Here is a 16,046-nt window from a genome sequence, read left to right as displayed (position 1 = left end):
TGGGCTGTTTTTGAGGTTCCCTGGCTCCCCCAAAGTGCTCTGTCACTATTGAACCCAGCAGGACTCAGAGTGGAATCTGTCAGGTTCGAGGGCAGGGCAGGCTAGGGTCCCCAGGCTAGGGTCCCCAGGCTTGGGTCCCCAGGCTAGGTTTCTCCCTTGATGAGTCAGCAGTGCTTGTCTCCAGCCCTGACCAGGGATGCTCCAAAGTCCCAGGGAGCCAGGGAGAGACTGACACCCACCGTGGTGGATCATGGGAAAGGCATCCAGGAACTCCAGGAGGCACTCAGAGGGTCCTCCTGCCCACAGTTAAAGAAGATGGACCCCAGGGTGGGTCAGTAACTAAACAGGGACTGAACCGGAGTCTTGGAGTTCTCTGCCCACTGAGAGAGGCCATCTTGGAATCACAGTTTTCGAGACAAAATATGTAGCATTAAAAGGGAATCAGTTGTATTGAATAGAGCTGCTGGGACACTTAAAACACTGTCTTCAGTGGTGTGTGGGCCTCTCTAATGTTTTAAATGGGATCAAGCAGGAATTGGAAGTACTATGATTGAAATTGTGGGCAGTAATATCTGAGGTAGCCACAGCCGCCGTGATGGGACAGGGTTGTGAGACCGAGTCTTTGGGTCATGGATGTTAATGTTCCCTTCACAGATGAAGGAAATACTTCATTGAGTTCATGAGGAGATATCATCTCTCCTCCCCCAAATCATTTCCCCGTCCCTCCAAGAACCCCCAAACTCTATAAACAGACAAAACTCCCCCACACCCTTAGTCAGGGAGTGAGTGGCTACCCTTGATGTTGGTGTTTGGAGGGGCACAAGAGAGTGATGGTGGGCTGTTTCTCCATCTGGGTGCTGGTTACCACGGAGGTTCAGCTTGTGAGAATTCCCCCACCTGTGCACTCCCTAGCATCTGTCTGCATGAATCCTTTATTTCAATACAAATTGCAAACACATCTTTACAGAGACAGATGCATGTGCAGGTGCAGGCTTGTACACACACGCTTCTGCCAGCGTGTGTACATCCTGGGCATCCATGTGTCTCTAGAACCCTTGCAGGCATGTGGACACAGATGGATACTGTGATCCAGAGGACGCTATTTTTAGCAAATAATCCAAGCTAAGGGGTAGCTTCCCAGTTTACAGAAGGAGCAATTGCTCCCCGTGGAGAGGGCTGTCCCACTGTCTCCCCAGCTAGGCTCTCGGTTTCCAACATGAAATGAATAATGATTTTATTGTTTTTGCAAGCTCATCATAGTGGATGCCAGCCATGGGGGAAGGGGCAAAGGAAGTTTAGAATGACCCAAATTCTCCTCAGCTAGGGGGAAGAAAAATCACCATTCACGTTTGGTGATAAGCGTTGGAGATAGAGGCCGCCTGCTCGGTTAAAGGTGGAGGCTAGACAGGGAAAGGCTCTTATGAAGTGGGGACTTACTCTCCCACTGCTATTTTTAACGAAGATGGTCCTTTAACTTCACGTCAATCCAACAAGAAGCTGCAGACCGATGGGAAGCTGTAAAGGGAACCTCTGTCTCGCTGCTTCTGCGACACTCATTTCATTCTGTGCTTGCCCAGGAGTCCACACGCATGCTTGCGCGCGCACACACACACACACACACACACACACTCTTGCACACATACACATACACAGATGCACTCTCTCCCACTCGTGTGTGTGTGTGTGTGTGTGTGTGTGTGTATGTGTGTGGTATGCTCAAGTTTGTGTGTGTGTCTGTCCCAGTGCAGGAGCACATATGTGCTAGCATGTGAAGGCCAACTTGGGGTGCCATTTTTCAGGAGGTGTCCAACTTGTTTTCTAAGCTGGGATTTCTCACTAGGACCTGGGCTAGGCTGATGGCCTGGCCAACTCCAGGATGCCTCCTGTCTGTGCCTCCCTGGCACTAAAATCCAAGCAGGCACTCTCTTACACAGCTTTTCATGTGGATACTAGGGACCAAACAGAGATCTTCACGCTCTTACGGCAAACGGCAAACACTTTACCAACTGAGCCGTCTCCCCATTCCCTAGAGGTGCCCTCTCTATATTTTTTAATTTTATTATATTTATATTCTCATGTGCACGCTCCCTCCCCTCTCCCCCCTCACGTGTGCATGTGTTGCCACGACAGACGTGGAGGTCACAGAGCATCCACCAGGAGTCAGCTGTTTCCACCAATCTTGTGGGGGTCCAAGGATCGAACTCAGGTCCGTCGGGCTTGACAGCAAGGGCCTTTACCCACTAAACTATCTCAGCAGCTCTGGAGGTGTCTTTGAGGCTGTGTTGTGTCCGCTCACTTTTTACCTGCCACCCAGCGGAATGCCTGCATCCATGGTGCTCAGGGCACCTAAATCTGGGTCCTGGTTGGGCATGTGCTGGGATGGGTGCCACAGCAGCTTATAGGGTCATTCATGACATGCTCCACAGGAGTGACATCAGGGCAGAGCCCTTGGCTGACAGGAAGGGAGTGTGTCCCTGGCAGAGATCTCCAGCAGGTGTCCGGTCTGCCGCCTTGAGCTGGTGCCCAGCCGTTCCCGGGTTTGATGTGGTGATTAGCGGTGCGGCCCAGCTTGGTGTCAGAGTCAGGAGCCCTCTGGCCACATCCTGTTTTGGTGAACCAGTCAGGAATGCATTCTCCTGCCTAGCTGTCATACATAGAGTGTGTTTGCACCAGGTTCTGAATCTTTTGAGGCCACCAGGGGCCACATTTTCCCGGTTTGACGTCACACACATGTGCCTGTTGGATGTCCTCTTCAGCAGTGGTCACTGTCTTCCGGTGCTGCTGGCCCCTTGGGATCAGCTTTTGTTTGTCCTCTCTGGTGAGGGAAGATGGGGCAGTGTGATGAGCCAGAGGCACCCCGTCACATTTCCCATCTTTAGAATCAGTCTAGTTAGGGATGTTGCTGCACCCAGGGGATTCTCAAGAGATCCTCATCAGGAGGTCGGCATAGCTGTGCACACGCGAGTGCCAACATCTGGATGCCAACTCCTGTGTTGCTGTCCAGCTGTTTCTGAAAACCCACAGGGTTTTCCTCGGTCCCTTGGGGCAAACACTGATGTCCTCTCAGTTGCCACCTCCTACGCCCAGGCTTGATGTGTGCCACCTGTCATGTGAGAGCATGGGGACCGTGGGAACTGGACAGCACTCAGTTTGGGAATGTTCCCTGGAGAGGAGGGATAGGACCTGGTCCCATCCAGGGCCAACTCCTGACATACGCATGTTTCACCTTTCATTGGGGAGCAGAAGACCCATTCTGACAGGGTCTGGGATAAAACAGATGGCCTCTCTGTCCATCCCTGTCCCGTGGAGCCTAGGGAGCCGTTGCGGATGGAAATGTCTTGAAAGGGGACAGCTGAAACGTTTTCTTTGGTGTGGAGTGAGAAGGGTAAATGTGCTATCTTGATGGCACACTTTCCCTTGACCACTGGTGTGCAGACACACACACTGGGGCAGGAGTGGGGAGCCACTTCAGTACTAATCCTCACACACACACCACAGTGGAGAGCACAAGTGTTTACCCCAGCCACTGTCGATCATGTGTGCCTGTTCAGTGATTGGCAGCTGGGGACCCTGTGCACATTTGCAAATTATGTCCTTTTCTGCAGCAGCACAGCTAGCCCACTCCCCTGCCCTCTGTCTGTGGCACCCCATCACACACGTGTCTGTGTCTTCCAGCTTCCCCCCAGGCAGCCTGAGGAGAAGCCTGTGCCCCCAGAAGCAGGATGAGAAGATGGCAAACTTCCTGTTACCTCGGGGCACCAGCAGCTTCCGTAGGTTCACCCGGGAGTCCCTGGCGGCCATCGAGAAGCGAATGGCGGAAAAGCAGGCCCGAGGTTCGGCCACATCACAGGAGAGTCGTGAGGGCCTGCCAGAGGAGGAGGCTCCCCGGCCCCAGCTGGACCTACAGGCCTCCAAAAAGCTGCCAGATCTCTATGGCAACCCACCCCGAGAGCTCATTGGGGAGCCTCTGGAAGACCTGGACCCTTTCTATAGTACCCAGAAGGTGACTGCCACCCCCTCAGCACGCTCCTCACCCTCCTAGGTAGCTCCTATGAAGGCAGCAGGCAGATGGGGCTCTGCTTCTGTGGAGTTCTGTGTGGGGCTGGCTCCCCTGGGCTTTGGGGGAGTGACTCACCACTGATCTGTATTCCAGTCACCTTAATTTTGGAGTTCTGGGATAAAGACATAAATAATGGTGTTTGGGCCCCTAACTTGGGGGTGGGAGGACCACTGAACTCTTGCCTTCTTGTCGAGTGCTTTGGTATATACCTCTAGGGGATTCCTTCCTGTCCCCAGACGCGTGGGCACTTGGAATGAATCCCCAAGTGGTCTCCCTCCTCAGTAGAAGTGGCATGTGTTCCTCCCATCCCTCTGGCAGCCCAGAGAATTAGCCAGCAGCAGCATCAGAGCCAGCTGGTTCAAGCTGAGCCACAGTGGTTGTCTCCTGGGCCTTATAGCCTTCCCTGAACCACAGAGGGCACGGGAAGACTGAGAGGGAAGAGGAGGCCATGACTGGTGAGGCCTGGAGTGGTGGGGGAGAGGGAGGGGAGTGTTGTTTCTCCCAAGGCCCTGCCCTGGACTCCTCCGCAGACCACAGGTCACCATCTTTCACCAAACAAGATGACAGACATAGGGCTCCTACAGAGGCAGAGGGTGCTCACCCAAGTGTCCGCACTTCTGGGCCTAACTGTGGGGGCCGGTGGCGGGACAATGGGCTGGAATCGGGAGGAAGGCCTTTCCTGAAGGCCAGGCACCAGAGACCGAGGAGGCTCTTAGGGTTACTGTGGCCAGCTCCAAGCTAAGGGCAAAGCAACACCTGTGGAGCCAGAAAGATAACTGTAGTCAGTGTGAGGACCTGTGTAATGTGTCCGTGTGTCTGTCACCATGGTTTGAGATAGTGTTTGGGAGACGAAGAGCGTGCATGTCTGTGTGTGTGTTCATATCTGCGGGTCCATGTGTGATCAGTTGTGGCTGTGAAGGGACCCACACACACTCAGTCTATACAGTCAGGAAAGCTGACCTGGACCTACTCTGGGGCTTCCAGAGCTCGCTGGTTCAAGTGACTGGAGTAGGGTCAGGGTTATTAGCCAAAAGGTAGAATTTGGGTGAGTGAGTGGGTAGGCTTAGGTCAGATTGGGGTTAGGGACATGGCTGAGAGAGAGTCTAGGTCACTGAGAGAGAAACAGAAAGGATTAGGTTGGAGTCAGATTAGACCAGTAGAGGGACAGTAGGTGACCTAAGGATGGAGTCCAGGTTGGGTGGGCTTCAAGCCTCTGGAGCCCCTCACCCCCAGCAGTCTGTGTGGGTGGAGCCAAGGACACCATCTTTTTTTGTCTCTGTGTATCTGAGAATGTTTGATCAGAGGTTTGCTAGTACCCTAGACTCCATCCTGTGCCCCTTGCTGACCCTGGCTGAGGGAGGGAGGCACCCTCATGGAACTTCTGGCTCTAATCTGCTCACCTTGTCCCACTAGCCCAGATAATAGAGCTTTGTCCCATCCACTCAGCCCATGGAGGTGAGCGATCTCTCTTCCCTGCTCGCCATGCTTCTGGCATACTGGCTGCCTTTGGCTCCAGCTTCCACTCTGCAGACTCTCACAGCCACCCCACCCCATTAGGCCACATAGACAGGTATCTTCTAGAAACCTCGAAGTCCAGGCCACTCTGGGCTGCTCATAACCCTACAAGAAGGAGACACTAGGTTGTGTGTGAGTAGGAGGTTGACCTTTGCCTGACCTCAGGCAGACTGGGTCCTAGGGAAAGCCCAGATGACTCTTTAGCTGCCTTACCTCCTCACCTGTATGTCTCTGCTGACCGAGCTCTGGGCAGGCCTCTCTGCTAGAGTTCTGTGCAGTGTGGGGGAAGAGTAAGGAGGAGGCATCCCTGAGCCTTACCGGCTTCAGCTGTGGAAGCGGCTGGCATGGAACAGGGGAATCTTCTTGCCTCAGCCTTCCAGGGGCTGTGATTATAGGCATGTGCCACCACACCCAGCTGAAAGGCCCCTTGTTGAGATGGTAATCCTGAAACTGAAGTGAATCTCAGCCAACCTGGCATCACCCAGACTTCCACCTCTCCCCTCTTCACTCATGGCCCAGACATGGGGGTCCACAGTAAAGGGACTGTACTCCTCCCCCGACTCCTTAGCCGTGGCCGGAGGGCTCCAAGATGACAGCTGTCTCCCTGTGTCCACAGACCTTCATCGTGCTGAATAAGGGCAAAACCATCTTCCGGTTCAGTGCTACCAATGCCTTGTACATCCTCAGCCCCTTCCACCCCGTGCGCAGAGCGGCCGTGAAGATTCTGGTACATTCATATCCTTTGCTATTAATCCCTGTTGTCCGCATCTGTCCCAGGTAATGCACAGGTGCTGTGCTCAGGGGAGGGTGGTGCTGAGCCCCTCACTGCTCCTGGGACAAGCAGTATGGTCACCACCAGCAGCTGATTAGAAAAATAGAACCCTGACCATCGCCCTAGACAGTCCCTGCTCTTTAACAAGACCCTAGCGAGTCCTGGGGTGTAGGGAAGCTTGAGAAGCCCTTACATCCCCTCTGCTTCAAGAGGAAAAATAGCCCTGAAGCAGCAGTCGGAGTCCAGAGAGATGATGTCTCTGATCACATTCCCTGATGTGGCCGGCCCTGTTGGAACGGGACTGAACCCAGCAGGGCCGGTTGGTTGGGTTGTTTTGTTTTGTTTCCAGGGGCCAGTTTGCGAAGACCTTTGCCCCATATTCCCCCACCACCCTATGTTGACTCATATTTGGCTTCCATCAGACCCTCAGGAAGTATGTCCAGTCTGGCAGCCAATCAGGATCCTACCTGGCCGAATGCAGGACCTGTTCTTGCTATTTTCAGTCAGACAGACCCCTGATGCTGCAACCAGAGTTGCTGACCAGATGTCATGAGCCAGTCATAAAATGATTCCTGTACCAGTGAGTCTGTACACAACCACTTCCAAGTCCACTTGGCCACAGCTGGAATCCCCTAACCCTGCTGAAAGGCGCTTCTCTCGGGGTCACCCTTTTCCCACTTTGTCAGATGGTTTGACCCCGGGATGCTGGGATTTTTTTTTTTTTTTTTTTTTTTTTGTTAAACACTCTTGCTGGTTACATACACGATTGGTAGTCTTTTATGGGACTTCTTACAGACCCTAACATTACCCTGTCTCTAATGACTCCAACTGTCCCCCACCCACCCCCACCCCTGGGCACCCCCACCTCCTGCTGCCCCTTGCACAGAGGCTCAGCCAGGGAAAAGCCATCCCTTGGTAAAAAGGCCTCCAGTTGTGTTTTTTTTTTTTTTTTCTCACGTGGGCATCTTTCGAAGGAGACAGTGCTTGCTTCTGAACCAGGTGTTGACAAAACGTTTGCAGTTTGAGAGCTTCTCAAAGAACTCTGGTTAGCGTCCAATTACATAAACTGCAGCCTAGAAATGCTTCCCGCCTGCAGACAGCTATTGGAATGAAGCCGTGGGACAAAGAGCGCCAAGCCCGCTTCGGGGGTCCTAGTTCAGGCAGCGGCTGGAGAGGGCCACCAGCCCTTCTCTGGACTTCATGTATAAGAATGTTTATTTACCTACTGTGTTTTCACGTGTACGGGGAAAGTGAGGTCAGAGAACAGACTGCAGGAGTTAGTCGTCTCCTTTCACATTGCGGGTTCCGGGGATCAAACGTGGGTGGTCAGGTTGACAGCAGGTGCCTTTGCACGGAGCCAGCCCACCGGCTCAGTCTTCCCTGGATTTCGGAGGAAGGGATTTGAGGAGTCTCAGAGAGGGACGGTGCCATCCACCAAGGCAGAGACATTCACATTTTACCATGAGGACCTGGGAAGCCCTTTCCATGGCCCCTGGTGACCTGGATGAGGGCGTGCCTGTAGGCAGCCCCGTTGTTTGGTTGGTTGGTTTTGGCTTTCTGTCGTTGCCACTGTTAATTTTATTATTATTCATTACATTTATGTATTTACTTGTGATGTTGGGGGAAGCATGCGCACGTCACGGCGTGTGTGTGTGTGTGTGTGTGTGTGTAGGTCCGGGCAGAAGTCAGTCTCCTCTTTCCGACATGTGGATGTGGGAAATCTAACTTGGCTTGTCAGGCTTGGCGTCCTTACCCACTGAGCCAACTCCAAGGCCTGGAAGTGCCATTCTGAATCTCAGTTGCATTTCTGAGCTCCAGATGATGCTTGGGACCAGTTGTGGGGATAGTGAAGTGGCTGGGCAGAGCTCCCCAAGTCCTCCCCAGCCACATCTGCCCCCACTCTGAATGGGCATTTCCCCTTAAGAGCTCCCTAAGAGCTAAGTGAGTGTGCTCACTGCTTTGTTGGAAGAAGAGAGCTGAAGGAAGAGGAAAAACCGTTTCCTTAGTGCTAGGGCTGGTCTCTAGCCTGCTGTAGGGGTGTGGCCACCCCGAAAGCATCCTCCGAGCTCACTCGGGGCTGCTTCTCCAGGTAGCTAACCAACCCAACCGTGTTTGGCAGCCACAAAAATCTCCAGGGAGGCAGCTCGGGTCCCATGGCATTCTCCAGTCACTGGGCTGGGACTTGCTAGGGCATATGAGAGATCGGAAAGCAGATGAAGAGCAAAGTGGGGCCGTTGGGGTGCTCAGCCCAGCCAGAGGGTGCGCTGGGTGGTGGCTCTGGTGCTGTGAGTTGCTGGTCCTGTCTGACAAGACCAGCTTCCCCCAAGGCAGCCAGCCCAGGGAAGTGTGTGAGCAGCCCTACCCTAGGCTCTGGGGCTGCTGTAGTAAGTACTCCATTACCTGGGACTGAGATAATAATCCGTGACAGCACCACCTAGTGGAAGAAGCAGCTGAGATCTGTAGAGAGCTGTGGCGTTTGGAAGCCCACCTCCCAATCCCCTCAGTCCCCTCGGTCCCTTCAGAGTGATGGTGTACCCACCAGCCTTTCAGCATCACTAGGATTTTGCAGAACCCTGGGACCCACCTCAGAATCTGCGTTTAATTGTTCCACTTCATGTCACCCAGGAAGTTTGTTTAAACTTCTAGGCTGTTCTAGATCAGAACCACCAGCTAAAGACCCAGGAATCCACACGCTCCCCACTGTCTCCTTCTGAAAAGTTGCAATCTACTTCACATATCATAAAACATTTTAGATATATTTTTATTATTTTTATAATTCTCTCTGTCCCTGGGTCTCTCTCTGTTTCTGTCTCTGTTTCTCTCTGTGTGTCTCTGTGTCTGTCTCTGTCTCTCTGTCTCTGTCTCTGTCTCTCATCTATCTATCTATCTATCTATCTATCTATCTATCTATCTATCTATCTATCTCTCGTGTGTGTGTGTGTGTGTGTGTGTGTGTGTGTGTGTGTGTGGCGCGCTTATGGATATCAGATCCCCCCGGACCTGGAGTTACAGATGGTTGTGAGCTGCCCAGTGTGAGTGCTCAGAACTGACTCGAGTCCTCTGCAAGAACAGTGCACACTTTTAACGATTGAGCTGTCTCTCCAGCCTATAAAACACTTTATTTTAAAGTGTGTGATTCAGTGATTTTTTTTTCAGTGTGTTTGTAAGGCTAAACAATCATCACCATTACCTACTTCTAGAAGATTCCATCAACCTCCCCACCCCCCAAAGTGGTCTGAGCCTGTGCCCACTAGCAACCACAGTGCAGGTTGTTTGTTTGTTTTGTTTTGTTTTGTTTTTTGAGACAGGACTCACTATGTAAACCAGACTGACCTAGAACTCAGAGAGATCTGCCTGCCTCTGTCTCCCCAACGCTGGGATTAAACATGTGAGCCACCATGCCATGAAACACAAAGCAGTTCTGTTGGGGTTTTTAGCTTTTTGCAGAAGGTTTCACTATCTATCCCAGGCTGACCTAGAACTCAGAGTCCTCTGACCTTCACGTCTGGAGAGCCAGGAAGTCATGGACCACCATGCCTGGCTCACGGTGAATAGTCTAAGCTTTCAGTTGTGAAATTGTACTGTGCTTAAATTTTCACATCCATTCAAATACCCACTACGTCTGTATGTGTACAGAACTGTATATGATGCTCTTTGGACAGGCTGGGCAAAGACAAACTTAAAGAGAGGCAAGAATGCAGCCTGGTCTTCTGTGACAGTTGAGGCTCATGGTGTGACAGGCTGGTGCCATCATTCTGTTGGGCTCTGAACTTTATTCTGAGCTTGTGGTGTATCCCTGGGAAATAGCTGGAAAAGTAAATATGGGCATGTAGAATTGGTTTGTTCCTATGCGTTTTTGTTATAATCCTGCAGAATGTGTCCCTGCCATGATTAAATAAAAGAAACTAATAGAACTGTGAATTCCACCGCAGTCACATCCAGAGAGACCTCATGTTCATGCCAAGAAGCATTTTGTCTTCCTCAGTGCCCAGGATCTGCTCACAAAACCCTCCCACGTTTCTCTACCAGATTCAAATGGGCAATCAAATTAAGAGTGAGTGAGTGAGTGAGAGAGAGAGAGAGAGAGAGAGAGAGAGAGAGAGAGAGAGAGAGAGAGAACATGTGTGCATGTTCATTGAATAGCACAAACCCATGACAGTATCCGCCCATGGTTAATTCCCTCCTCTTTGGGAGATTTGACTCCTAGAGCTGAAGACTTATGTGGCCCAAGTGTCAGGCCTTCTCTGTTGTGGAGCAGGCAGCCTTTGCTGGCATTTTAATTGTGAGGCTAGGAGTGGGTGTTTGGGACAATGACACAACAGGGCTGAAGATGTTCTGCTGTGCACAGGCCTGTAGAGCTGGCCTTTGCCGCTGCCCACACAAAGGACCAGCTTGATACTGGCCTGAAACTAGCAAGCAGTACAAACAGATGTGTCCAGTCTGGGAATCTGGGTGACTCGTAAGTCTGGCATTGGCCCATGCTGGGCTCCTTGGGGTCCTGAGTGTTTAGGGAGAAGGCCTGAAGACTAGGACCTTGGTCTAGGTAGGGAGAGATGGCTCTCGTCACACACAGAAAACCAACGAGAGTAGCGTCAGAGCCATCCCCAAAGCCAAGGAAGCCAGGTGACAATTTTGAGGTGTAAATGGAAGGACGGGCCTGGTTCACCCCACCCCAGGTCATCACTGGATCTGGAAAACTTAGACAGTGTCCCCAGACTTCCCTCATCTTAATGTTCCAGTTTGTGCTCATCTGCCGAGCTACATCCTTGAGGGTGTCCACATCAGCCTGTCCACATAGCCGCTCTCTGTAGAGAGGCCTGGTCCACCCAGAGTGGAAAAATCCTGACTCTACAGAGAAGGGTCGACAAGCTCCATCTATGCCAGTCACCAGGACTGTCTGGGCTGGCAGCTGCTGGAAAAGCCATGAGTAGCCTTACTTGCCTCCTCCAGGGAGCCCTCCTGCTCAGCCCCACTAGAGGCATAATGTCCAATTTTGTAGTGTTTCAGGACATATCTCTGATGTCACTCGTGGCCAGGTAAAAATTTTCTCTTTAAATGACACATAAAGGCTGCTGAGATGACCCAGTTGGTAAAGTAGTTGCCTTTCAAGCTTGGGGACCTGAGCTTAATCTTCAGAATCTGTGTAAAAAGGCTTGTCATCCCAGCACTAAGGAAGCAGAAACAGGCAGATTGCTGGAGCTGTGGTCATCCAGCCTAGTCTACTTGGCAAGCTCCAGGCCAGTGGGAGATTCTTTCTCAAGAAGAAAAGGCTAATGGTACCCGAGGAACAGCACCCAAGATTATCCCCTAGTTTACATGCATCATACACACATGTACATGTACACTATCACACAGATATGTGTGCATCCTACGCACGTGTACATGTACACCATCACACAGATATGCACACACAGAATAACATCATTTCCTTGCCCCTCCTGTGCGGCACTCTCCTGCCACTTAAAAGAGCCAATTGCCTGGTTTGATTTTTGTACAGCACCATGGGGGGCAGGTAAGGAATGGCATACTTGTCGTCAGGTGAGGCTTGAGGGCTGTAACTAACATGAAGTCCTCTGTTCTGGAGGCAAGAGAGTGGACAGAGGGCAGCTGAATTCCTCCTGCAGCAAGTCTGTGACCGTTGGCTCCTGAACCCGGGATGTGGTGTGGATGGGGCCAGCTCCATCCTCCATCAGTGTTCCCGCGGTAACTCCAGGTGCCCCTGAGATTCATGGTCACAGACACGCTAGCATCACAGAGCACATGGCATTTTACAGCTCTGGAGGGTCTCGCTGGGTGGAAATCAAGGTACCAGCAGGACTTTATTACTTTTTGGAGGCTCTAGGGGTGAGATATTTTTCTAGGTTTTTCTTTTTCCTGGGCTGTTTCACATTCCTGAGCTCATGATCTTCTGTCTGTAAGCAAGCATTGACCAGTCAGGAGCCTCAGACTCACCTGCCCCTCTGTGTCATAGAGACCCTGGGATGGCATTGACCCTAACTGGATAATCCGGGAAAACAGTGATTCCCACCTCAAGTTCTTAATAGAATTACATCTGCAATGCCTTATCACATCTAAATAAACAGAGAAATGGTTGCCAGGGACTCAGGAATGGGCATCTCTGGGGCAGTAGCCTGCCTGCTGCAGTGACCTTCAACTTGACCATTTCATGCATCAGTTTTCTTATCTCTTTAGATGGAGGCAAAGTTCTCACCTCGTAGGGTTATTAGGAGTCAGGTCGGTTCACGGACAGAACCTGGCTCCTAGGAGGGACTCATTGGACATCTGCCATTGGCACCATCCCCATATGTATTTAAGAATGTTCTGAGATTCCTGCAGTTCAGCAGTGAACCCTTAGAAATGGATGAAGCTGGTTGAGGGGCTTGTAAATGGTTCACCCAGTGAGAGAAGTTTCATCACAGAGCCTGGGTGTGGAGATGTGTCAGAGATAGGGATGGGATGTTGATGAGTGTCTGAACCCTGAAAGACAGGAAGACAGGCCTGGCATGGCAACCGTTCTGGTTCGATGTCTGTTGCTTTGATGAAACACCAACGAAAAGCAAGCTGGGGGGTGGTTTATTCCAGTCTGTGCATTACAGTCCATCACTGAGGGAAGCCAGGGCAGGCGCATAAGGCCGAAACCATGGAGGATGCTGCCTGCTGGTTTGCAGACAGACTTTTGCTTAGCCAGACTCCTTATATAACCCAGGACCACCGTCTTCCCCTGGGGTGCTGCACCCACAGTGATCTGGGCCCTCCTACATCACTGATCCATCAAGACAGTCCTCCACAGACATGCCCATAGGTCAGTCTGATCTTGGCAGTTCCTCAATTGAGGCTTTCCTCTTATGGCTCGGCTGTGTCAAGTTGGCAGTTAAAGCTAACCATGACAGTGGCCCTAACCACAGCTGTGTACCACACCGAGGTAAGGACCCCAGGGCCTGGAGAGTTGCCCTCCCTGGATGATTAGTAGTCTGGTAGGCTAGCCCTGAGTTGATAAAGGGGCCTGATCACTTCTCATTTTTCATGAGAAACTACAGAATTGTAAACAGGAGGCTGCTTTTCTAATTAACTGGGTTTTCTGGAAGCCTGGAGGTAGAAGGAGCACTCACCTGGCTGGATCCCCACGTATACACACCCCATTCGGAGCAGTACACGGCTTAGTGCCAGCCTGGGGTCCGGCTGGGGCTGCGTTTGGGAGTCTCCATTTGGCAGCTGTGCTCAGGGCTGAGGCTGGGCTGTCCCGAGCCTGGAGGCAACCATAGGAAGTGGTCCGTGTAGCCTCTCTCCGGGGTAGGGAGGGGATCTGTGGGTGCAGCCAGGCTCCTGGGGTGCCCTTCCCTCTGAGGCTCAGGGTCTGATCCTTGTTTCTCTAACTTGCAGAGGTCAGACAGAGCTTTATCCAGCCTGAAGCAACAGCTAGGACACACAACCAGGGGGGGTTAGATAATACCCGAGGCCCCACAAAGGTAACCAGGACACAGTGCTAGTGTTTGCGGAGCCCCCTTTCTAGCAAAAGGACAGATGATCCTCATTTGTGAGGAGCCACGGGCTGAAAAGGGTGTAAAGCGTGTCTCCCTCCCGTGTGACTTGGGACAGGAGTCAACCCCAAGGTCTGGGGTGCCCCTTCACTCCATACGGGGTCCCACAGAGAGCCCTGTGGAGGATGTGCTCTCCAGTTAGTCTGGTGCCTGCTATGGAAAAGGGCAGGGTCTCGCAGCAGACGCCCCGGAGGGGACAGAGACCAGACTGCTCTGTAGAGGGCTTGGTCCAGAAGAGTCAAAGCCCTGGCCTGGCCGGGACAACACCAGGCCAGCCCCTCAGCGGCTATGGCGGCTTGGCTGACCCCTCCCGTGGGTTTCTGATAGGCCCCTTCCACAGCTTTCTTTGGGCTCCCTCTGTGGATTTGTGGATGGCATCTCTATGGCTTCCTACAGTCCCTCCCATGGCTTTCTGTGGGGGCCCCTTGTGTGGCTTGAGGGGTAGTTTTCCCATGGTGTCTTGTCCCTTCCATGTCTGTCTGTGGGTGACACCCTCCCAGGGCTTGCTCTGTGGGTCCCTAATATGCACTTGTCAGTAGGTCCTCCCGTGGCTTCCTTGACTCTGGTGCCACGCTCTTCAGCATGCTCATCATGTGTACCATCCTGACCAACTGTGTGTTCATGGCCCAGCACGACCCTCCGCCTTGGACCAAATATGTTGAGTGAGTATCTTCAAGGGCCCTCCTCTTGCCTCATTCCTCCTTTTCTGTCCCAGGCCATGGGCCCTGGAGTTGTCTGAGACAGAGGCTGTGCACACCTGCAGCCCCACCCTGTGGAGGGTGGCCTTTCCCAGCCTCTGCCCTCCTGCATTCTCAGCCCTGCCACATGCCTGTTCTAAGTTTGTGGCCTTAGAGGTGGAAGCTCTGAAAACTGGCAACATGGAGAATTTTTGTCACACCGCCCCCCCAAGAGGGACATGCCGGGCTCTGTCACAAGATCAGTAAGCATCCTCTCCATTAATGCCTCCACACACAAGGGGGTTAGCACAGCCCCGTCCCGTTTGGAAGATGGGCACACCAAGAATTGGAGTCCGACTAATGTGGCATGTAGCAGGGGGACCTGCTGGCAGGAAGGCAGGGCCTGTCCCCGCTTTAGTGCTACACCGTTGCCTTGGTCCCCACCCAAGTCTTGCCTCCCATAACCCTTTGCGGCTTTAGAACACTGCTTCAGAGTCTTCCCTCCTGAAGAAATGTCTAATTCCCCCGGATCCAAGCAGACTTGGCAGGCCCTTACCACACTTAGCTCCTGGTTTATGGAAATCTCTAGAAGGCACAGCAGCCTCTCTTACAAGAGTGGCTTGCACAGAGGACCACTCAGGGCTGGTGTTGCCATGGCTGTGTCTGGCTGCTCTGAAGCCTAAGATACCAGCTTCTCCCAGCCCATGGGCCAGCCCCGGCACACAGGCATTTTGGATTCCTCAGACTGTTGACGGCAGGAAGCACACACCAGCTTTATATGCTAGATCTGCATTCCCTCCAGCCTAGGGTAGGCAGCTAGAACCCTGGCCCTGTAGGTACTTGAGGGTGTTCCTGGTTCCCATCGCCAGTTGTAGAGAGCCCACAAACATGGGTCAGTGACTCTCCCTATCCATGGTGTCCCATGATGTAGACCTGGTAGTCATCATATGCCCGTAACATGCCCCCCCCACCAGGTGGAGTGAGGAGTATATAGGGGTTTTCCAGCAAGGGAGAAAGCCAAGAGTTCCCTAGACACATGACAGTCTCTCTGTAAAGCCAACAGTCAGGTGGACTTGTTGGCTAGATGTTTGCCACAGACCTGCAGCCCTTACTAAAGCTTTATCACGGGGCACAGCCCGCTGTGATGGCTCTGGTGTGAGGAGCTGCCCCGGGGCTTACACCTTGTGGGGAAGCTTATGAACCCAGTCGTGCGCTCCAGCCCCCTGAGAGCCCCCCTGGCCTCTCTCCCCAGGTATACCTTCACTGCCATCTACACCTTCGAGTCTCTGGTCAAGATTCTAGCTCGAGGCTTCTGCCTGCATGCATTCACCTTCCTTCGGGACCCGTGGAACTGGCTAGACTTCAGTGTGATAGTCATGGCGTAAGTATCCAGAGCATCGCACCAGGGTGCATCACACCAGCTATGTAGGGCGGGAGTGGGTTTTTGTGCCTGGTCCCACAGGTCCCACAGGTCCCAGGCTTTC

The 16,046-nt window shown here is 52.5% G+C and overlaps 1 protein-coding gene across 7 annotated transcripts in view; it reads left to right on the top strand.

Annotated features, from left to right (window-relative positions):
• The first annotated feature begins 3,698 nt into the window (after positions 1 to 3,698).
• Positions 3,699 to 16,046, top strand: part of Scn5a (sodium voltage-gated channel alpha subunit 5) — an 80,790-nt gene continuing 68,442 nt past the window's right edge. For all 7 annotated transcript variants that reach the window (XM_059268885.1, XM_059268883.1, XM_059268889.1 and 4 more), the window contains exons 1-4: positions 3,699 to 4,003; positions 6,192 to 6,310; positions 14,458 to 14,547; positions 15,815 to 15,943. In XM_059268885.1, coding sequence (XP_059124868.1) covers positions 3,731 to 4,003; positions 6,192 to 6,310; positions 14,458 to 14,547; positions 15,815 to 15,943 — 611 coding nt within the window. In that variant the 5' untranslated portion in view covers positions 3,699 to 3,730. The remainder of the gene's footprint in view (positions 4,004 to 6,191; positions 6,311 to 14,457; positions 14,548 to 15,814; positions 15,944 to 16,046) is intronic.

The sequence above is a fragment of the Peromyscus eremicus genome, chromosome 7 (assembly GCF_949786415.1).
Source record: "Peromyscus eremicus chromosome 7, PerEre_H2_v1, whole genome shotgun sequence".
NCBI lineage: Eukaryota > Metazoa > Chordata > Mammalia > Rodentia > Cricetidae > Peromyscus > Peromyscus eremicus.
The sequence above is the reverse complement of the archived record's forward strand: the minus strand, read 5'-3'. Positions and strand labels throughout refer to the sequence as shown.